The sequence below is a fragment of the Rhinopithecus bieti genome, unplaced genomic scaffold (assembly GCF_001698545.2).
Source record: "Rhinopithecus bieti isolate Rb0 unplaced genomic scaffold, ASM169854v2 scaffold_7884, whole genome shotgun sequence".
In the NCBI taxonomy this organism is placed as follows: domain Eukaryota; kingdom Metazoa; phylum Chordata; class Mammalia; order Primates; family Cercopithecidae; genus Rhinopithecus; species Rhinopithecus bieti.
The window spans coordinates 1,220,894-1,244,436 of NW_016806331.1; the positions used below are offsets into that span (position 1 = coordinate 1,220,894).

At 51.7% G+C, this 23,543-nt stretch overlaps 1 protein-coding gene across 11 annotated transcripts in view; it reads right to left on the reverse strand.

Moving 5' to 3' along the window:
* The window catches only part of HDAC4 (histone deacetylase 4), a 356,361-nt gene that overhangs the window by 79,654 nt on the left and 253,164 nt on the right, over positions 1-23,543 (reverse strand). For all 11 annotated transcript variants that reach the window (XM_017875573.1, XM_017875571.1, XM_017875572.1 and 8 more), the window contains 4 exons: positions 14,634-14,765; positions 9,936-10,048; positions 4,636-4,752; positions 4,353-4,551 (listed from right to left, as the gene is read on the reverse strand). In XM_017875573.1, coding sequence (XP_017731062.1) covers positions 4,353-4,551; positions 4,636-4,752; positions 9,936-10,048; positions 14,634-14,765 — 561 coding nt within the window. The remainder of the gene's footprint in view (positions 1-4,352; positions 4,552-4,635; positions 4,753-9,935; positions 10,049-14,633; positions 14,766-23,543) is intronic.

Genomic DNA, 23,543 nt, shown 5'->3' on the forward strand with positions numbered 1-23,543 from the left:
CATCTGACTCACCGTTTGTAATCCTGGCCGCCCAAGGAACAATCTGCGTGCTCTGGACCCACTTGGACCAATCAGTGTCTGTCTGAGCTTCTGGGGATGGAGCTGAGGCCAGGCCAGGGCTGAGGACCACAGCCTCGTGTGCCAGTTATGGGACATGAACCACGGCCAGCTGTGCTCAAGCCCTTCCTGGGACTCGCTGTTTTCGGGTGAAATCAGGCCTAAACGGTAGCACGCAATTGCTAACACAGAAGCCAGGGACACCCTCCACTCAGCGTGTGACCGCAGGACGGTGGATCTCCACTGGCAGTTCAGGAAGGCAGTAGCCTTAAGACGCTGGTGGCAGGCTCTGTGTGGCCAGGATACTAGAAAGATCTGTGACAAGGTAACCTTCAGCAGGCACACACATCTCCCTCTACCTGGGCCCTTCCCTCTCCGCCTGCAGGCTCCTACTGAGATCTCAGCTCTGATGCCACTTCTCCGAGAAGCCTTCCCTAGGCCCACCTGTGGCACAGCCCCGGTCTCCAGCATTCTCCTCCACAAGCTGCACTACCAAGATCCTCCTGGGTCTTGGGGGCCCTGTCTCTCGGGTCCTGACAGCAGGTTACACGGTTCTCAAAGTCCTGCTTCTCAGCCACACGAGCACCACAGAGGACTTAGCTGGGCTGCCCAGGCAATGATCATGCCTACAGTTTTGTGTCCAAGTAAAGCAGCAGCACAGGGCTCTGCACACTCTCCTTCTCAGCCAGGAATGGGCTCCTGAGCTCCACTCCCCGCCTCAGCTGGTTATGCAGACACTAACCTCTGAGAATGTACCAGCCACTCTGCAAAGATCTGAGTCCACAGTGACCACGGGAGCAGCACATAAACAGGGATATAGAAGAGGCACGCCAAGCCTGTGACTGCCGAGCAGCTGCCCGGAGCGGTGTGTAAAGGGACTGACTGGAGGTATGTGGCATGTAGGAGGCAGCTCCGGGAGACCCTGGACCACGGCTCACCCCTCTGGTCTCCGCTGGTGACCTCACCCACAGAGGCCTTTGTTTCAAAGCATTTGTGACTGGAGGCTGTTCCAGCTTTGATATCCTATTCATCTATGCACCATGACTGCCCGCGAGAAGGTGGGTCTGTCTGTGGGCCAGGAAAACACAGGCACTGCTGTCCAGAGACCAACTCAAGCAGGAGTTCATCAAAAACTACAGGAAAGGGCAGAACACGGACATGAAGACGCAGCGTGGTCCAGGGACGGAGCAACAAAGCAGGGCTGGGGCAGGGCTGGAGGCCTGGGATGAGGGTGGATGAACCATGCCTGATGGGGAAAGGGCCCTGGGAAAGAGCCTTGGCTCTGGGGGCCGGCTGCGGCCTGGTCCAGCATTGAGCTGGCTGGCCTGGCTGCTGTGCTGGACTAGGGAAGAGAAACGAGACTTGCAGAACAAGGCTGGAGTTCCTGCTCACAAGCTGGGACTTCACTCCAGGCCAGTGCCGCCCTGCCAGGACCTTCTGTGACAATGAGAACATTCGCGGGCACTGTGGCTGTGCACTGGATGTGGTGCACATGTGACTAGAAACTGAATTCTAATTCTTTTTTTTTTTTTTTTTATTGAGATGGAGTCTCACTCTGTCACCCAGGCTGGAGTGCAGTGGCGTGATCTTGGCTCACTGCAACCTCCGCTTCCTGGGTTCAGGCCATTTTCCTACCTCAGCCTCTGGAGTAGCTGCGACTTAAGGCACCTGCCACCACGCCCGGGTATTTTTTTTTTTTTTTTTTTTTAATTTTAGTAGAGACAGGGTTTCACCGTGTTAGCCAGGATGGTCTTGATCTCCTGACCTTGTGATCCGCCCACCTCAGCCTCCCAAAGTGCTGGGATTATAGGCATGAGCCACCGCACCTGGCAAACCGAATTCTAACTCTGACTTTCTATTGGCCACTGAATTCTAATTCTGACTTTCTATTGGCAGCTCCCCGTGGCTGGTGGCTCCTGACCTGTCTAGTACTGCTCTAGACAGCGTGGGGGCCTCCAGGCCTTCAAGGAGAGTCCGGTGGCTGCAGAAGGACAGACTGGAGGGGCAGGAACCTGTGCAGGAGGCTTCTTCCCACAAGAGGATGGGGCAATCCCAGCGGGTTCCAAATGAGGGCCTTATTCATGGCGGGGCTGGGGGAGGGTCCTGAGGCACTGAGGACAGACGGGGCTGGCTGGGGCAGTGAGAGAGTATGGGAGGTGGCAGGTTTCGAAGAAGAACAAGGCAACGCCGCCAACACCTGCCGGGGCATATGAGTGCACAGCCCACTTAACCCTCAGCAGGCGCACGGGGCAGACCGCCTAGTGTCCCCGCTTCCCAGATGGGAAAACAAGGCGCACAGCGCACGAGTGGCTTCCCAGGGTCACGGAGCAGGAGAAAGCTGGGACTATGCTGTACACGGGACACTGGCTCTGAGGCTCCCAGCCAGGGGGTTTGCAGGATGAGCCGCTGGCAACCTGGGGAGGCCATGCAGGAGGAAGGGGCTTGCAGAGTTTTGGAGGTGGCGGCACGGGACTGGAGAGGCTTGCTGGGCACAGGTATAAAGCAAAGCCAGAGCAAGCTGGGCAGCCATGCATGGGCCCCCTGGCACTACAGGGCCTGGGGAGGGCACTGTGGGCAGGTCCCCATGCCAATGAGCAAGTTGCACCTGGGAGGAAAAGAGGACTGACTATACACAGGGAAGAAGCAATGCCGGGTTCAGCACATTTCTCAGAGAGGTGAGATCCATGCAAACTCGATATTCAGGTTCTATCAAAAAGGCTGTTTTCCAAACACCTGATATACAAGATTACGCATATTACTTAATTACGCATCATACACTGATTTAGAGAAGGAAAGAAGATGAGTGACAAACAGAAACATCTCTGACGAAGTGAATCCCAGGAATCCTGAAAGATCAGGCATATTTTACGTTTTTAAAAGATACGAGAGAGAAACTCAGGTGCCGTTCACTACCCCCCCTCATGCTAGCTGCTCTACAGCATCTAAGAGACTCAGACGCAATCTCAGATACATTCCTCCAGAGAGATCCCCGTGCCTGCCACCGTGGCTGGAGCTCAGAGAGGCACTGTGAGGGTTGCCCCCTCCCTCGTTACACCACGGGCTCCTTTGCTCTAGACAGGCAGGGACACGAATTCAAGCTTCTGGAGAAACAAACAGAAAGGGGCTCAGACATAAAAACAAAGATTGCCCCATGTGGCTTCTGGGCAAAGAAAGAATAAGAAAGAATCCTCTCTGTCTAAACAGAGACACATGGGCAGCACAAAACAAGAGAACACCAAAATCCACCAGACTAGTCAAGCCAGACACCCAAGCCCACCCAAGCCAGCCCTCAGTCCCACGCATCCTGCAGCACAGCCTCCTACAACATGCCAAACCCGAGTGCTCACCAAGTTCACTGCCAGAGTTTCACAGGGGCAGCTCTGAGGGTATTTCAGCTTTGCATTGGCAACAACAGATTTCCAGGAAGCCAAACCCAAAGCTATGAAGATGTATAATCATGACCTGCATGGCAAGGAGGTAGGTAGAGGCTCCCTTATTTATTTATTTATTTATTTATTTATTTATTCATTTATTTTTGAGACAGAGTCTCACTCTGTCGCCCAGGCTGGAGTGCAGTAGCACCATCTTGGCTCACTGCAACCTCTGCCTTCCGGTTTCAAGCGATTCTCCTGCCTCAGCCTCCCGAGTAGCTGGGGTTATAGGTGTGCCCCACCATGCCCAGCTAATTTTTGTATTTTTAGTAGAGACAGGGTTTCACCATGTTAGTCAGGCTGGTCTTGAACTCCTGACCTCAGGAGATCCACCTGCCTCGGCCTCCCAAACTGCTGGGGTTACAGGTGTGAGTCACCACGCCCGGCCGGTGCTCCCTCATTTCTTAAGTGACACTTTCACATTGCTGTTGCTATGTAATTTCATAAGGAAGTTCCCATTTTTCTCTAAATTGTATTTTTCTAAATGTAACCACACCCCCAGACAGTGCACATTTGTAAAAGTTCTGCTAACACCAACTGACCACAAGAGTCAGTTCTGGGCTTCCAGTGCTGGCTCAGCTTGGTCCAGACAGAAACCCAAACTGCAAGAGCCAGTGGCCTCTCCCAAAAGGTGAGAAAGGGGAGGTGACTTCGCTTCCACTCCATCTACCTGACTCTGGGAGTGAGGCGTGGATCTTCACTGCAGTCACGGCAGCTACATTACGTGACGGGGATGTGTGTTTGGGAACTGTGGGGGTGGGACAGGTGTGCCTTCGTCTCCTCCAAAGGAAGGCGAGGGCCGGGCGCCATCCAGAGCACGGGTAGCCTCAGAGCCTGGCTGCACCCAGGCCCATCTGTGCTCACCTGTGACGAGCGGCGCTTGTGCCGGCGGCTGCTCCAGTAAGACCATGTGCTGCAGAAGAGGGCTGTGCGCTGCCCCTCCGTCCCGCTCCAAGGGCGAGGTGCTCAGGTAGGGAGTGAGGTGGGTGCCAGGGAAAAGGGAGAGCCGCTGCTGGAGGGTGGGAAGGGCGAGTCTCTCGGCATCCCGCTGGCCCGCCGTGCCCTGGAAAGCACAGCCGGGGATGCTGGGGTGGAAGGGCCCATCACCGCCACCCCACGCCACACGGACCCACGGGGGCTGACTTACAGCAGCAGGGCCGGTGGCAGGCAGGCCCAGCGTGATGTTGGGCAGGGACGGCGACGTGTAGAGGGGAAGTGGAGCGGCCGAGCCTTCTCGCGTCACAAGTCTGTGTGCCAAACTCGTCTGGGGACAGAACACACGATGACTGTCACGGTCTGTTACGGCCAAACATCCGCAATTTACACCAAGAAAAACCATGATGAAAACACCTGTGGCAGCCTGCACTGAATTCTGATGTATGAGTGCAAACATACGTGTAGCAAATGATACAGCAACGAGAACATGAGATTTCAACACGCACCACAACATGAAAGCCCAATTCACGGCTCCAGTTTCCTCCCCGCGATACGAGTTCTTCTGTCACCTCGTCCAGCACCATCGTGTTGATTTCTACTCAGTTTGATTATTTACCACAGAATAGTCAGAAGGAAATCTAGGGTAATACAGTTTCCAATGCCGTTCTGCAGTTTCTAGGATAATATTCCTTACAATGCCTTTTTGTAGTTGGCCATGTCTTTCCAGACAACAAGAAAAGCAGAAACCAAAAAGGAAATAACATTTAATTGTACATTTAACAATAACTAGAAGGGTATGACTGGATTGTTACACAAAGGATAAAGGCTTGAGAGGACGGGCACCCCACACTTTGCATGACGTGACAATTACGCATTGCAGGCCTGTATCAAAACATCTCACGTACCCCATAAATATGTACATTATGTACCCACACAAATTAAAAATAAAATCATAAAACAACTGCTTCTATGAAAGGCAGGCAATGATGACAACAATACCGACCACGTATGAGGCAGATGAGGGTCAGCACAGAGAGCTTGCAAATCAAATGACTAACAGTGAGAAAAGCGCGCGGTGAAGACCAGTGACGGCAGAGCTCAGGAAGCGGAAGACGTTCAGGAAAACACATTATGCTCATCTGGAAACGTATTTTGAAACCCAAAAATGTGGCAAACATTTTGGAAAAATGATAATACTACCTTGGCCTAGAGGAACTGCAAACGCTGTTGGGTGGACTACAGATCAGTGAGCGGCATCCTTTCTGCAGGACAATTTGGCAGTCTACGGCAAAGGCCTTCAGAATCAGTCTAACCTTGGATCCTAGAGCTCCACTCTTGGGGTGCAACGTTAAGAAATTAGGAGAAGCTCTGATGCCCATGAAGCCTCGGCCGTGGGGCTGAGCACCCAGCAGGCAGTGCAGAGCAATGTGGCTTCCCCAGCACCTTGGTGTTAACATAACGGAGGGCGTCGCACATCCCGACGCTCTGGGGGTTAAGAACAATCTTGGGTGATTACTTGGACACTTGTTTATGATACATTAAGTTAGAAAAACAGGTTATAGATCATGTAACTTTTAAAGAATGGGCTTGGGTAAAGCAAACATAAGCCAGGAGTAAGGATTAGAAGGCCACACACGAAGGGTCAGCAGCAACAGTCTCCAAGGACTTGAACTGCTGTGATATTTAACATCTTTTTGCTTGTAGAATGAATGTGTTTTGCTAAAAAGGACATTAGTTTATCACCACTATATCCCCTACACAGTAGCTACTCAAGGGATGTCTGCTGAATGAATGGGCAAACAGACAATGAATAAATGTTGATGTAATCATGCTAGTTAGTGGGGTTTGGCAGATAAAAATCTCCTTGCCAGAAACTAACATTAACAACGAATAAACAGATTCCATTATACTGTCTATCTCCACAACAGCAACTTTTTTAGCTCCCCCAGATGAACGAGAAAATGCAATGTTTGTCTTTCTGTCCCTGGCTTAGTTCACTTAACATGAAGGCCTCTAGTTCCATCTGTGTTGCTGCAAATGTCAGGATTCCATCCTTTCTGATGGCTGCATAGTACTCCACTGTGTACAGCACCACATTTTCTCTGACTATTCATCCACTGAAGGACACTGGGGTTGATTCTGCCTCTTGCCTATTGTGGAAGATTTATGACTAAGACCTCAAAAGCACAGGCAACAAAAACGAAAACAGACAACTGGGACTCTGCTCAGCTAAAAAGCTTCTGCACAGCAAAGGAAAAAAATCACCAGAGTGAAGAGATGACCTGCGGAAAGGGGAAACGTGCAAGTTATTCATCCGACAAGGGAAGAGTATCCAGAATATGCGGGGAACTCCAGCAATTCACCAGCAAAGCCCAAAGCAGCCCATATAAAAGTTAGCAAAGGATCTGAAGAGACATTTCCCAAAAAACATGAGTGGCCCGTGGGGACATGAATAAATACTTCTCCTGACAAACACTTACACTCAGGTTGTTCCTACAGAACAGGAAGTCCAGCCTTCTCACTTAGGAGCAAATTCACAGCGCACTTCGCCCCAGAGGAAACCCTGCAACTCACTTTAGATTTGCTCACATATTACACTGTGTAAGTAATGATTAAAGGGCTACTGAGAAAAACATTTTTCCTAGACAATTTTTTTTTTTGTCAAAAGTTAAAGAATTACCAGTAAGTTATGCTGTAGAGAAAATGCTTGTGATTTCCAGGAAAGCACAAGTGTGCTTGTGTTGTTATCATTTGGGAACAAAATAAGGAGATGTTCTAATGTTTGCAAAGTTTCTATTTCCTTTGTAAGCAAGGTTTTTTTTGTTTGTTTGTTTTTTTGGTTCTTTTTAAGCCCATTTCTGGAACTAAAGGAGCCTTCTGAGAATTTGTTCCTTGGAGAGGCCGACTGGTCCACTTGAGAAATCGCAGGGCGCTCTGCCATCTGCTGTCTCGGGGCTGAGCCCTGCGGGAGGCTGGAGCCCCCCGGACCTCACCCTAGGACGTGTTCAGAGGCAAAGTCCGCGGGCCTGAAGTCGGAGCATCAAGGCACGCATGTAAATAACAGGAGCAGCGGCCACAGGAGCTGTCCCTTCAAGTACCTGGATGGCACACTGGGCTTCCCTGGCCCTGCAGAGGAGGAGGTGCCCGGCACACTGGGCTTCCCTGGCCCTGCAGAGGAGGAGGTGCCCGGCACACTGGGCTTCCCTGGCCCTGCAGAGGAGGAGGTGCCCGGCACACTGGGCTTCCCTGGCCCTGCAGAGGAGGAGGTGCCCGGCACACTGGGCTTCCCTGGCCCTGCAGAGGAGGAGGTGCCCGGCACACTGGGCTTCTCTGGCCCTGGAAAGGAGGAGGTGCCCGGCACACTGGGTTTCCCTGGGTCCGGGGGGCCTTCAAGGTACAGTAGTGTTTCTGGGGGCCCCAGGGTGAACAGAAAAGGCAGTGCTGAGAGCCAGGCTGGCAGGCCCCTGCTCCCGCCATGCCCCCATCCACTCAAGATGCCCGTTCTGATGGGCAGGCTCACTAGCCTCTGCACCACGTGGGAACGGAGAACCAGCCCCTGGCTGTGAAGCACGGGCGTTCTCAGAGACCTGTCCAACTCTAGCGATACTGAAACCCAGAAAGGGTGCCTGGGTGTGATCCAACATGCAAAGGCTGCCCCTGCCCACTCTAATGAACGTCTGATGTGGGACATGAACAATGGCACCTCTCGGTATTTCCTGCAACTCCTTCTACACGTTCTATTAATTTCCAGTAGCTTCATTTACATATCACGATTTATAAAAATTAACAGAACTGGAATGACGGAGACCCACCCAAACAAGGTACTGTTCCAGTATTAACTACCATGTACACAAGTGCCCTATTTTAAATAAAAACGTGTATCTAGGACCACAATCAACAAGATGCAACCAGTGTTAACCTCACAGGGCAGGAAGTAATTTCTAGGTTGCATTATAAGGCTTATTACTGGTAGACCTCAGCTATGACCACAGCCATACAGAGGACTGTTAAAACTTCTAATCATCTAAATAAGTACTGAAGCTGGCAGGCTGAAGACAGGTAATAAAAGAAATCGATGTATGAAGTAAAAAGAATAAGAGAAAATGGGGATTAAGCAGCCTGGAGGCAAAGTGCAAAATTCATTCCTAGCAGTAATTCTAGTCTCTAAAAATGTTTATACATAAACGGTCTTGAAATTTGAAATGAAAATGCTAAACACTCATGCCTCTGTATCCCAGCTAAGATTTGCCAATCCTCTGGAAGGGCAGGATTCATTTCTAAATATTTAAGAAGGAAAGTCAATAACTATATTTAATAAATTACAGCCTTCTGTAAGTTGGAGAGAATTCGGAAGGAACCTCCCACTCAGTAGAACTGTGCCCCGCGAAGCAGACAGCATTTCCAGCTCAACTCATCAGAAAACTCACTGCCAAAGCCTCCCCCTCCCACCCTGCCCCACGGTCAGGCTGACCCAGGCCCAGGGCACCACTCAGCCCATGGGACTGCCTCTCTCTGCCTCTCTCCTCTTCCCCGTGCTCTGGAGGTGGCCTCTCCTCCTCAGTGGGGCATTGTGTGGAGGGGGGGCGGGTCCTTGCCGCCTGCCTGGCTCCGTCCCTGGGCCTGGCACCGTCCCTGGGCCTGGCACAAGGCGCTCGAGACACGTGTGCGCGCGAAGGAGCTCAAGATACACAGAGGGAGGTCCTGGGACCTGCTGCCCTGGAAAACCTCTGGGTGTGGTCAGGGTGTGACCCTGTCAGCCTGGGCACCACTCCTCCCTGCCTTGCCGCTCGGCTCCTGCGTCTCCGACATCCTTCCCACCCAGGGACTCCAGGCGTCCCCTGACTCCTCTTTAGTTTGCCAACGTGCTTCCCAGCCTGTGGCACCACTTGGGGTCTGATGAAGGCAGGGGACCGGGGTGCTGAGCTCTGCGGTCTGAGATGCCTGGAAAAGCTCCCCGCTCTGTGGCTTTGGCCGGCCCTGCCGTGCTGACCACGGGTGACGCTCCAGTCGGCCCTGACACGTGGTTTGTTGGCCAACATTGCGTTGTGTATTTCTCAATACGAAATAAAAAATTTTAAGTCTCACTTAAAGTCAACTATGCCCATGTGCCCATGGCTTCTCAGCCACCCTCAGACACTGGCGACCGCGGTGAGCCGGGCAGCAGGGTCCTGTTTACCTAGAGCACCTGCCACGTGTGGGCTTGTGCTGTGACACCGTCTAGGGACATCTGCTCTGGAAGAGGTCAGGAGAAAGGACCAGGCTCAGGGCTGTCCCCGACGTGCCTGGAACGAGTGTGTTCAAAATACAAGGAGATGTCTGTGATGAGAGGAAGGCAGGAGGGTTAAGCAACCTCCAATTGCGTCCTTTTCAGGAAGGTTCACAGGCCACTTTCCCTCACCCCAAACTGGAAGGTGAAGAGTGAAGGGCAAGTGCAAAGTGGAGTCATTTCGAGCCCATCTGTCCCAAGTCCGACTCTCGCCATGGGACACAGGACAAACGCCTGGCACTGACCTCCGCCGGGATGCTGGGGACGGCGGGCGCGATGCCGTTCTCTGCGCTGACGCTCCCGGAGCTGTTGTTGGGTGAGCTGGGTCCGGAGCCTGGGGCGCTGCTGCACGCGGAGTCTGCAGAGGCAGAAATACCGTGGTGAGTGTTACTCCACGCGGAGAGAGGGCCACGTGGAGGGAGGGCCACGTGGAGGGAGGGCCACGCGGAGGGAGGGCCCCGCTGACCTGTGGCCCGAATGCTCGGTGCCTTCCATGGACCTGCTTGTTAGCTTGCGACAGGCAGAGGTCCCAACAAAAAGAACATGGCCATGGTTTCAAAAAAGAAAGTATGATGCTGATTTCTGATTTTCTAGTTTGGCCACTGACTTCACTTTTTCTAGGACATGCACGTTACCAATTTTATACCTCATTTGATTTTCAAGACCATTTTACACACCAAAAAGATAAATCCTTAAACACTTATTAGTAACCTAACAACAGAAGACCAGGAAATGCAGAAGCTAAGTGACTTTGAAAAGCAAAAGGTCAGCTTTCCTGTGCTCACTATAAAAAGCTTCGTTCAAAATAAAGCAACCTACCATTAGTGTTGACTCTGGGCTGAATCCTCTCATTTTCCCTACATAGCAGCAAGCATCCAGGGGAAAATATAGCCAGTGTCTCCTGAGATCTATCAGTGCTACTGAAAAACACATGCTCGGACAGTCTTAGGGGATCTTTAACCATCTGCGTGGCTTGACCCTGGTTAATGAGACCAGATTCCGCTCTGACTGAATGTGACTTCCAAAAGGAGCCACATCCAATCCAAAGATCCCTTCACCTCTGAAGGGGCCTGCTGTTATTTCGGGCACACACATCCACCGTGGGAGGCCACTGCGGCTCTTGATATTCATGCAAGGATTTGTTTGGCTTGTCATATGATGTTTAGTTTAATGGCATTTTAACAATGGCATCATCTGGTTAAAGCTTTCCGAAGAAAACATAACGTGACCTATTTGCCTCGAGAACTCCAGGCGTCTGCTGTTCAGCAATGACTCCGGGTGCTCAGAATCTCACCCCAACCCATACGCGCAGCACATATAGGTCAGAAGGAAGGGGCATGGTGGGGGTCGTGGAGGGGAGGTTAAGGGACATTTTCCCCAAGTAGCCCCTGAAAGGAACCGTCCCCAGCAAAGCCTCCTCCATGGTCTGCTTGCTGCCCGGGTCCTCCTGGAGCCCACGAGGATGCAGGCGCCCACTCATGCTGACTCACATGGTATCCACGCCTGCTGGAGGTGGTGACTCTGCAAATATAGCCCTGAGCCACAGTGAGGAGGATGAGGAGGGTGGGGGGACAGGAAAAGACACCCACAGCTCCCCCAACCTGGCAGACCTGATTCCAAACACTGCCTTTATTAGCTCATCCATCTCTCAGTCACTGTTTGAGGAAGGATGACCCTGTTTCACAGAAGAGGAGATCGAGGCACGGAGCAGCAACATCACTCGTCCCGGGCCACAAGGCTTGAGGGAGCCGTCAAGGTTGTCTGCATACCAGAGTTAACCCAGCTGGACGGTGAAGGCGCGCCTCCTCTGTTGACCACGCTGCCCACCCAGGAACACGCTGGGTACATCTTGCCCTTGACAGCAGGGCAGTCTAAACCTCTCAAGGGCAAACCACTTTGTCCACCCAGAAGCCCTACACCAGCTGCTCCTCGTGGCTCTTGGAGCTCAAATGAGTGTGGGGTCAGCTCACTGTCCTGGGCACTGAGCACGAATACAGGACCGGGTCCCGACCCTGTCCCCTCCTCTTTCTCTCCCTGGTCCTCTCACCCTCTCACTTCCACCAGACACCAACACCAGAGGTAGGCTTCTCTGGCTGCCGAGGCCATGTTATTTGCACTGTGAGTGGGCATTCTGAGAATGCCACCTGGGCTGAGCCAGTGTTTGCATTTCACTCAAGAAAGCAGGACCCGCCTTCTCTAGTCCCCTCCAACTCTCCCACCTCTGCCCCACCTGAAGCCCACCGTGACCCACCCTAGACCCCTGCTCTCTGATGCCAACCTGTCTCCAGCTATACACCAAGATCCAGCAGATCTTCCTTGAAACGGGCGCCTCCCAGCTGTGTCATCAGATAAACACCCTCACGCATGTGCCTGGGGAGTCCAGACAACTTTTGGGGACGGTAAAAATTATACGTGTAACTTTCCACCCACTTTTAACTCAATGAGGTTAATTTTTTTTTTTTTTTTTTGCATTCTACTTCCTGAATAGGTCTCAGAAAATTCATATAAATGCATAATCTTCATAGTATTATTTAGATCAGCAAAACGGGAACACCACTGGAGGTGCACAAAATGCGTGTGGCTGAAATTGAGTGGAGGATGCAGGATGGGGCAGGAAGATGGTGAGAACTCAGCGGTGAGGAAGGCGCAGAACACGGGCTGCGGGAAGGCGTGCAAAGTGAGAGAACTCAGCTCTGAGGATGGCGCAGAACACGGGCTGCAGGAAGGCGTGCAGGGTGAGCAGGATTCACTCTGGACAGAGTGCATATGGGAACGCATTTTCTTCTTTGTGCTCTACACTAGATATCCATTTAATTAGTGACTGAGAAAAAGCAGAGTATCCACCTGGCTCTCTATCTGCCAAGAACCGCAACTGCCTCCACCGCTCCGTGTGGGACCACCCTGCCGAATACCTGTCTTCTGAAAATCGGCTCCACTCAGAGCAGCCTCCCCACGGTAGCAGCTCCCTGGTGCCAGTGCTGGCCAGGAAATGCACAACCCTCTGCCTCTCTGCCCCAGCCCCACTCACCTGCCAAGTCCCAGTGCAAATGCCACCTTCTGCAGAGCTCTGCTGGCTCAGCGTGGCTTGTGCTGATCTCCCAGCCCCTAGGTCCCTCAGCATGGGCTCTCTCTACGCCACAGCTCAGCAATGATCACGCCCTGCCACGCATGGCTCCTGGGTGAGCTCAGCACTGAACACGCCCTGTCACTCATGACTCCTGGGTGAGGTCAGCACTGATCACGCCCTGTCACACATGACTCCTGGGTGAGTTTCGCACTGATCACGCCCTGTCATGCATGACTCCTGGGTGAGATCAGCACTGATCACGCTCTGTCACACATGACTCCTGGGTGAGCTCAGCACTGATCAGGCCCTGTCACGCATGACTCCTGGACGGTCTCACGTGTGATGTGCTGCTTGCTCAAATTAGATCACAAGCTCTGTCTCACTATTTTTGTGCCAAGCCCAGTGCTGACTCAAAAACAGTTCTCGGTAGTCACTGGGTGACAACAAGAACACCAGCTTTAACACTCAGAAGAAGCTTGCTGAAGACTCTGTCTCATCCGCTGCACACTTAAAAAAAAAAACAAAATGCAACGGTTCACGGGTCCATTACAGCTGGCCAAGCAAGGCACTGCTGGTAGAAAAAAGGCTGCACTGGAGTTTGCAAGCTTGTAACTTACATGACTGGAGTTTGCAAGCTTGTAACTTACATGATTGGAGTTTGCAAGCTTGTAACTTACATGATTCCTCATTTGAACTGAATCTTCCCCAGTCAGTTAGACTTAGTGAAACTTTAGATTATAACATTTCTTGATGGCTGTAGACAAGGTCTGTGTGTACTACAACGGCCAGAGGAAAGAAACCTGCACCAGAAATGACAAATATGGAGTTCCCCCGGGCATGAAGGTGTCAGATACTTTTTAATAGAAATCCACAAATATCCAGACCCAGACCCTTAGACTGGGGCTAAGAGCTCCTGAAGTAGACAGGGGACAGGGCACGAGAAACAGGCAGGGCCCTGTGTTTAGCAGGGAGGTCTGGCTCTCACCTCGCTGCAGAAGCAGAGTCCACGATGCCAACGCTCACACGCACAGGGCATGGTACCAGGAGCCCCCTCCCAGGCTTCCCTAGGCCAACAGCCTGCTCAATGGAACTATGCCTTTCACAGACCAGCTACCATGAGCCTTGGCCTTCAAATCGAACGCTTTCTGTTGTGCAAACATGTCCACTGCCTCCCCTCTATCCAGGCTGTCCCCAAGCAGCCCCTTTATCCTGGTGCTGTGATTTCAGGAGCAGTGGGTGAGGGGGTGTACCCTAGTGGTGGTTGGGGGTGGGTGGTGCTCTGGATGGGGATATGCCCTCAAGAGGGACGGCTGAGCCTTCAGGACGGCGCTCCGCCCAGCCTTGTCCTTCCGCGTGTCCACCACTAGATGGGGCCACAGCCGTGACACGTCCCTAGGGTCAAGCCGAAGCAACTTCACTCCTCGCTTCCCCTCCTGCTCCGTTGATAGGTGCTCTGGTGTGTTAAATGTCCTGGTGGTTCAGACACTGCTCAGGGACAGCGGAAAGCAGGGCAGGGAACACGGTTCAGCACTACTAGGCCGGCACTGGTGAAGATCCACCTTCAGAGAAACCTCAACTCAAGCTCCCGAATGGATCTCCCGCAGTGCCAAGCTGGGGGCCCTCGTGTACCTGAGCCCAGCTAGAACCAGCTCTGAGTCACTAACGCCGAGAACGGGGCCTGGCTTAGACACGCTAGAGTCATCAAGCCTGGTCCCCTGGGCCTGGCACTTCCAGCATCATGGGAACAGGACCGCACTGGGGGTTGATAGCATCAGGCAGACACGTGGGTGTTCAGAGGCTCCCGAGAGAAACCGCCTAGGGTAGGAAGGCCTGGCAGAGAGGGCAGTGGGGCAGTGTACCTGCTCAGCTGACATACCTGTGACATCCAATGGACGCTTTTTTAGAGCAGTGACCACTGGCCCGTCTTTCCTGCGTAGCAGAGGGCTGCTCCGTCTTTCGGCCACTTTCTGCTTTAGCCTGGACCGTAATTTCAGATTCGGTTCAGAAGCTGCACGGAAAGGAGATATCATTACAGCCAGGCAGATACCACTGGGCTCAAGGTTATCCTGTTGGTGGTTTTTTAAAAATATGCACTCTGGGGAATACATATTCACTCAACACTGCCATGTTGCTGCAGGGGAGAGCGACGGGAACACACAAAGCAGGGGATTCTAACTCCCATTCATCAGTCCCAAATAATGAACAAAATGTATCTGGTGCTTTGGATAAATTTCTGTGACCACAGCATTATGCAAGCGCTGGCAGTATCTTTACAGAATCCGGCCACGACTGCGGTTTCCAGCAGATGGGAACCAGGACTGACAAGCTGATTCTCTGGGCGTGGCAGGAGGTTGCTGAGGTGTGAAGTCACTTAATGGCGATGTCTCATAACTAATGCTCTTCTAGATAATACACCCCTATCTTTATAGCTGTGTTGCTCTAAAACCAGACAAAGACTGACAAACAGGGATGTGACACCGGGCCCAGGGATGTGAGGATGGTGTCCACGTTGCACACTTTTTGCTCACCTGTGCATCGCCCCAGCTATGTCAGTCAGTGAGGCCTCCAGAGCGTGAGGCTGCTATCCCCACTCCCACCTGGTGAGGCTCAGCAAAGCCCATCCCAACACCTGTGCCAGCTTCACCTTTCATCTGACCACAGGGTGAAGGTACTGGGCGTGGGTCGGTCTCTGTGAATAGCTCTGACTGTGCGGACAGAGCCATTTGCGAATCTGCATCTTCCAGCCCGTGGTGGTTCCCAACCATCTGCATCTGGAACCCAAACCTCCGCGCAGGGCCTGCCTTGGGAAGCACCAGGGATGTAAAGGCAGCAACCGGAGGCAAAGAAATCCCCAAACCCAGCCGGGAGAGGTTATTGGCTTTCAGAGTCCAGAACAGCGCCAAGAATACTACCATGGAGACGTGTGTCACACAAGCCTTTGAGTTCCGAGGTTTTACTTGGCTCCTTTCAAGGTTCTACCACTTGTAGATTTGCAAATTGGGAGATTTTACCTCTTTATAAGAATCAGCACTCCTGCCGTTCTTAATCTTTCCGGAACAGGAAGTGCACTGCTTCCAGAGCAACAAGGAAGGAGATGGAGTTTCTCCTGGAAGCAGGACTGACGTGGCTGGGCGACGGGGACCAGGCCCCATGTGACTTCACTCTTTGGGACACGCGGGCAGCCCAGGACCTTCCCACTCTGGAAAAGGCTTTCAGTCAGGGACAGTTTTTCTGCAGGTCTTAGAAGGATGTGGGAGAAGCAAGCTCCCTAAAACAGGCTTCCCAGAGAAACCAGAGGCGCTGTGAGCAGGTGCCAGACTCTGAGCCTCAGCCTGCTCTGCAGCGAGCGAGGCCTCTGTGCTGTGGCTCGGAGGACCTAGATGACGACAGATGATGGGTTCAGCCACAAGCCGGCCTCTCCATGGTTTACTGACCAGGGCACACTTCTGTGCCTAACACAACCGACTGAGGCAAACGTAGATTCACATGCTCCACTTCTATTTCCACGCTGGGTTTCTTGCCATTATTCGAAAAACAAAACACAACAAAAAAAGCCAAGCCAAAAAACCCAGCTGATGACTAGGCAAGAAAACAGCACCTCTTCTCCCACCACCACATCTCCACTGAAACCCACATGGGCTCTGCAGGGACTCCCCGGGCCTGGGACAGGAGCCGCTCATGGTGGGCAGGAGCCACTTCTGAGAGGCAGGGGCTGTGTGTGCCCACAGAAGAGCACAGGGTCCCCGGCCCTGTGTCAAAGGCCTTCCTCGGTGGCTGCCCTGCCACATGGAGTGGGACATGTGGCATCGGGAGGCAGGCATGACGTGGTCACTCCAGGTCACCATGGACTGGCTGTGCTACTGCAGCCCAGTGCACGGCCTCCCCCAGGCCCTGTGGGGGTCACCACACTGCCCCCAGGTTATCAGTCGGGCGGCAGATCCTCCGCAGCCCTGCCAGGCACTCCAGACTCCTTGTGCAAGAGACTCTCGCGGAGAGCCCCGTGGCGGCTGCCTCACCCCACCGCTCCCCTCCCCTCCCCTTCCTCAGGCCTCTGCTCCACACCCCCCCAAGGTTGCCCTGATCCCCCACAGCCCCACTGCCCCCATCACAGCCCCACTGCCCTGTTTTCCTCACAGCTGCCTTCTCAGCATCTGGAATTCTTCTGTCCCCTCACCTGTTTATCCTCTGCCTCCCAGCCTGCACACCTGCCTGGCCTCCCTGATTCTAGCTGACTGCACGTCCCTGGTTGGCTCTGCCTCCAGGGTGGCTGCAGCTGACCGGGAGGCTCCAGGACACCATGCCAGCACTGCCAAGGACAGCATGGCGTGAGGCTGGGGCCCTTCACTCGTCCCTGCCCCGTGGGCTATTCAGCACTCTGACTTGCCCCCAGAACCTATCAGACAAGCAGGGCTTCGGATGCAGGGCTGGGGGAGGGGACTGAGCAGCAGCACGTGGACCAGGAGAGAAGGGGGATGCTGGAGCCTCCCCAGGGCACATGAAGTGGCCTTTCTGGGGAGAACAGAGAAGGCCTAGGGGGCAGAAGGCAGCTGGGGGAGCTGCACACCACAAGGACCAGCTCACTGCCTGCTTTCAGGGTGGCCAGCCTTCCTGCTTCCTGCCCTCCCTCATTACTTCCAGGCCGGGCGTCTCATAGATTGACTTAAGACATAGTGACCTACAATTTCAGTCCTTCAAATGCATGTGTCTTAAAGCTTGCACAATGCCTGTAACTCCAATAATTCTGCCAAAGGCAGCCAAAGTGGAAGATGCAGGTAAGCCGGTACCTGGTGACGGTGAGGGTGGAGGCTGCACGTGCACCGGCTCAGTGCAGCAGCCCCTTCACCACCCTTGTGGGTCTTCCACTCATTCCAGGCACGACGTGGCCAGGCAGAGGAACTGCAGGAACTGGATCCCACTCCTAAGAGGGCTGCAGGTACACTGACAGAACCAAAGTATCAGGCCAGAGGCCTCATGGAAAAGTCGCTCCCACCAAGTATGGGTGAGGGCAGGAAGGGCGCCAACTGCACTTCCAAATGCAGTGTCTGCTCCTTAGGGAACACGGAGCAGGTGAGATCGTTTCTCCTGAAGCCAATCAAGTAAATGACTAATTAAGGTGGCACAACATTCTAATCACAACCTTAAAATTCAACACAGTGCCCAATGCCTAGCAGGTGCCTTCATCCTTCTGCCAAAAGCAATTCTGACGGAGACAGGCTCGCTCCTCCCAACTTAAACATCGCGAGAGTCAGCTGCAGGTGAAGTGGCTCTCAGAGCCAGAATGCTTTAACTGTTTAGCGGCCGGGTTTACAGAGGGGAAATGCGTGCACGTGGCACGAGTGTGGAGGGTGGCATCTTTGTGGGCCTGATGCAATGTCCAGCAGCCAGCGAGGAAAGAACCCATTGATTTAGAAGCAGAGATGCAACATCGCTGTGGGACAGGGTGCGCAGGCAGAGCTGCAGAGAGGAGGTAACTGCTTCCAGCTGCTCTGCCTTGAAATCCTAAAGTGACACCAAAGGAAGTATTAAAGAGGATAAAGACAAGAGGACAAAAACGCAAGTGCAGAAGGAAGGGGCTGGAGAAAAACTTGAGAATTGTCAGAAGGGGAAATAAAAGGATAAAAAGATGAAAAATGGGAGTGCAAAGATCCTACAACAAATTGCTGAAAATGCCAGGAGAGGAGAGAATCAGCTGGGTGGAGAAAATCATGAGCAGAAACTCCAGACCTACTTCTCCATCTGAAGAGGAGCTGGACACGGAGGCCAAGTATCCCCCACCTGCGAGATCCCAAACTGCTTCAGAGCTCTGGAGACAAAGGCTCGGCCTTGAGAACAGTTTTGTACTCGGCAACAGCCACATTGAGGGCAAGATGATGACCTGAAAAGCGTGCAGGAAATGACTTCCGTCCCCAACCAACTGATCAACCAAGGGTGTAACAGGATAACGATATTTACCAGTAACGAGGACTCCAAAAACTCATGCTCCATGCACGACTTCTCCAAGAGCCACTGGAAGACATGCATGACCAAGATGGCAGAGGAAAGCAAGCACAAAGGAGGCCGCAGAAAGGAGGCCACGGAGCCCGGGAGAGGAGGCGGGGGCCAGGCCGGGAGAGCAGACCATTCAGACACACTGGGCAGTGGGGCCAGACGCACCAGGAGGCCTGCTGTGCGGAGGAGAGTCTCCTAAGTATGCTGAAATGTGGGCCTGAATAACAGGCAGGTGTGAAACTAAGCAAATGAAAAAAAAAAAAAGATCAACTTCCGGAAAAATTTCTACAAGGTGAATGCAGCCCAGGTGGACTCTGGTTCTGCTGTGAACGTGACACAAGCTGTAATAACGCAGGCTAGACAGGCAGTCAGGGACGGCCGTTCTCCCGTCATGAACATCTTGGGGGTCTACGTGAATGTACATTTATTTACTTTGGTAAAAATAAAAAGATAATTCTAGCCAGGCATGGTGGCTCACGCCTGTAATCCCAGCACTTGAAGGCTGAGGCGGGCAGAGGTCAGGAGTTCGAGATCAGCCTGACCAACATGGTGAAACCCTATCTCTACTAAAAATATAAAACTTAGCCAGGTGTGGTGGTGGCACCTGTAGTCCCAGCTACTTGGGAGGCTGAAGCGGGAGAAACGCTTGAACCCAGGAGGCAGAGGTTGTCCAGCCTGGGCAACAGAGCGATGTTCTGTTTCAAGAAAAATAAAATAAAATAAATAAAAAGATAATTCTAAGAAGACAAATGACAGATTGGAATCTAACTTCTATCATACATGAAAACACAGGATTGAAAACAACATATAAACAGTACCTACAAAGGAACAAGAAAAGACAACACCTGATAGAAGAACTGCCGCTAAACAACATCCATTCAGCATGGAGGGAGCCACCTCGTGTGCCCTGCATGGTTCCATATGCTCAGCACAAAGTGGCTCTGCTCGGGGCGGCCCCGGCGCCCAGCTCCGGGGCACCAGCCACCCTCGACCTTGAAGCACGTTGCTCATGTGATCCTGGGGAGGGGGAAGCACACAGGCACGCCTGCCCTTGACTGATGGTGACGGCACTGCTCACTCAAACACCAACAGGCTCGCCATCTTTGTCACCGGCCAAATCGGTAGAATGAACTGCATGCAGCACCATCCCGTCCTGCTCGTGGAGAGGGTGGGGACAATGGACTCTCAGGCTGCTGGGGAGGGGGTATCATTTGCTCAGTGTTTTAGAATATACATACTCTCTGAACCAGCAGTTCCATTTTCAGAACGTTTCCTACAGAAATACTAGCACAGTGAGGAAAGGTGCTCAAAGTTGCTGGCAAAATGGTAACTAGAAAACAGTCCTCCTTACATCTATATCTTAGACTACTTGAGAGAAAGGCATTGAGCTTCATACGTAGAAATGAAATAATGGCCACGATATAATATTAATTAAAAATAAAGGTAGAGAAGAAGATGCAAAATGGGTATTTTTGTTAACAAGACAACTCAGATACACACAGAAACAAAGATACACAGACGACACAGAAACACAGACACACAGCAGTACGATACACACAGAAACAGAATACACACCAGGTACAGTCCACAAGATATACACACAGATACACAGACACACAGATACACACCACACACACAGAGACACAGAAACCACAGACACACAGACGACACACACACAGATACACACACAGGTACATCCACAGATATACACACAGATACACAGAAACACAGACACACACACAGATACACACACAGGTACATCCACAGATATAACAGATAACAGAAACACAGACACCACACACAGATACACACACAGGTACATCCACAGATATATATCACAGAATACACAGAAACACAGACACACACACAGATACCATCCACAGATATATAACAGATACACATGAAAACACAGACAAAGCACACACAGATACACACACAGGTAACATCCACAGAATAAATATACACAGATACAACAGAAACACAGACACACACACAGATACACACCAGTGTAACATCCACTAGATATATGACACAGATCACAGAAACACACAGATACACACCACAGATACACACACAGAGACACAGATACACAGAAACAAACACACACACAGATATACAGAAACACAGATACACACCCCTCACACAGAAACAGACACACACAGATACACACCCCTCACGCAGAAACACAGACACACACAGATACACAGGTACATACACAGATATACACACAGATACCACAGAAACACAAGATACACAACACAGGTACTATCCACCAGTTATACACAGATACCAAAGAAACACGACACACGGGATACACACACAGAGACACAGAAACAAACACACAGACACAAGATAACACACAGAAACAGATACACACACAGGTACAATCCCAACAGATATAATACACAAGATACCAGACACACAGATAACACACCACAGATGACACACACCTCACGCAGAAACACAGACACACACAGATGATCACAGGTACATACACCAGATATACACACAGATACCAGAAACACAAGATACACACTACTAGAAACAGACACGCACACACACAGATATACAGAAACACAGATACACACCCCTCACATAGAAACACAGACACACACAGATACACACCCCTCACAAAGAAACACACACACACACAGATACATACACAGATACACAGAAACACAGATACACACAGAAACAGATACACAGAAACACAGATATATAGCACCACACAGAAACACAGACCACCACAAGCAGATACACAGAAAACACAGATATAATACACACACCACAGAAACACAGACACCATACACAATACAGATACACAGAAACACACATACACATACACACAGAAACAGACACACACCACAGATAACACAGAAACACAAGATACACACACGGATGCACACAAAAGAAACAGACACACAACACAACAGAAACAGAGATACAGAAACACAGATACACAGATAACACAGACAGAAACACAGATACACACAGATACACACACACAGATATACACACATACACAGAAACACAGATACATGCACAGAAACACAGATACACGCACAGAAACACAGATACACATACACAGAAACATACACAGAAACACAGATACACACCCCACACACAAACACAGACACACACACTGAAACACAGATACACAAACAGATACACACCCTACACATGGGCAGAGAAAGATATCTGGACAGATACATATCAAACGAGTAACAGCAGCTATCTCTGGGAAGTATGATTCAGGGTGTGTGGACTGAGTTTGTTTTAATTTATCATACACATGCATTACTTCTGTGGTTCTTTTAAAGAAGGTACCGTGTGTGATGCGTGCAGGTGGCGTGCTTTCCTCCACACTCTTTCTTCCTCAGTCCTCTCAATGAAAATATTTCATTTGCTGCCAATCTCAGTGTAGTTTTACCATTGAACATTGGAAAAAAATATGTATTTGAAAACGATTAGTTCAAGAGCTCCTGGAGTACCTTCCACATTAGGAAGAGTTCAGGCTTGACGGATGTCCAAGTTGGAAGGATGGGGCACAGAGCGCTTGGTGGCCCACTGTTCCTGACACAGAAACTGCCTAATATGTAATCAAACTCACCATTCCTCTAACTTTTTTTGGAAAGGCACACAAAGCCTATTTCAGAACTTTCGGAATACACTCACGCTCACTTTTTAAGAACATGAAATTGATGGAGGACCCAGCCCGGCACAAGAGCCCCTGAATCTCTGTGGGAGGCTGCCTACCTGGTAGCAGGAAGCTTGGCTGAGTTGGCTCTGGTGGGCATTATAGACATTAACCCTCTTCCTGTCTCCTCAAAGGCAGCTTGAGGAACAAGAGATTCCACCAGCCACTGCCTGAGCGGCAGCTGAAGTGATACTCACCACGCTGCGCCTCCTGAGGTATATACCACACCTTTACACACAGCAGCAGGAAGTCTCACCATGCCGCGCCTCCTGAGGTATATACCACACCTTTACACACAGCAGCATGGAGTCTCACCACGCCGCGCCCCCTGAGGTATATACCACACCTTTACACACAGCAGCAGGGAGTCTCACCACGCCACACCCCCTGAGGTATATACCACACCTTTACACACAGCAGCACGGAGTCTCACCACACTGCGCCTCCTGAAGCATATACCACACCTTTACACACAGCAGCACGGAGTCTCACCACGCCGCGCCTCCTGAGGTATATACCACACCTTTACACACAGCAGCACGGAGTCTCACCACGCCGCGCCTCCTGAGGTATATACCACACCTTTACACACAGCAGCACGGAGTCTCACCACGCCGCGCCTCCTGAGGTATATACCACACCTTTACACACAGCAGCACGGAGTCTCACCACGCCGCGCCTCCTGAGGTATATACCACACCTTTACACACAGCAGCACGGAGTCTCACCACGCCGCGCCTCCTGAGGTATATACCACACCTTTACACACAGCAGCACGGAGTCTCACCACGCCGCGCCTCCTGAGGTATATACCACACCTTTACACACAGCAGCACGGAGTCTCACCACGCCGCGCCTCCTGAGGTATATACCACACCTTTACACACAGCAGCACGGAGTCTCACCAGGCCGCGCCTCCTGAGGTATATACCACACCTTTACACACAGCAGCAGGGAGTCTCACCACGCCGCGCCCCCTGAGGTATATACCACACCTTTACACACAGCAGCAGGGAGTCTCACCATGCCGCGCCTCCTGAGGTATATACCACACCTTTACATACAGCAGCAGGAAATCTCACCACGCCACGTCCCCTAAGG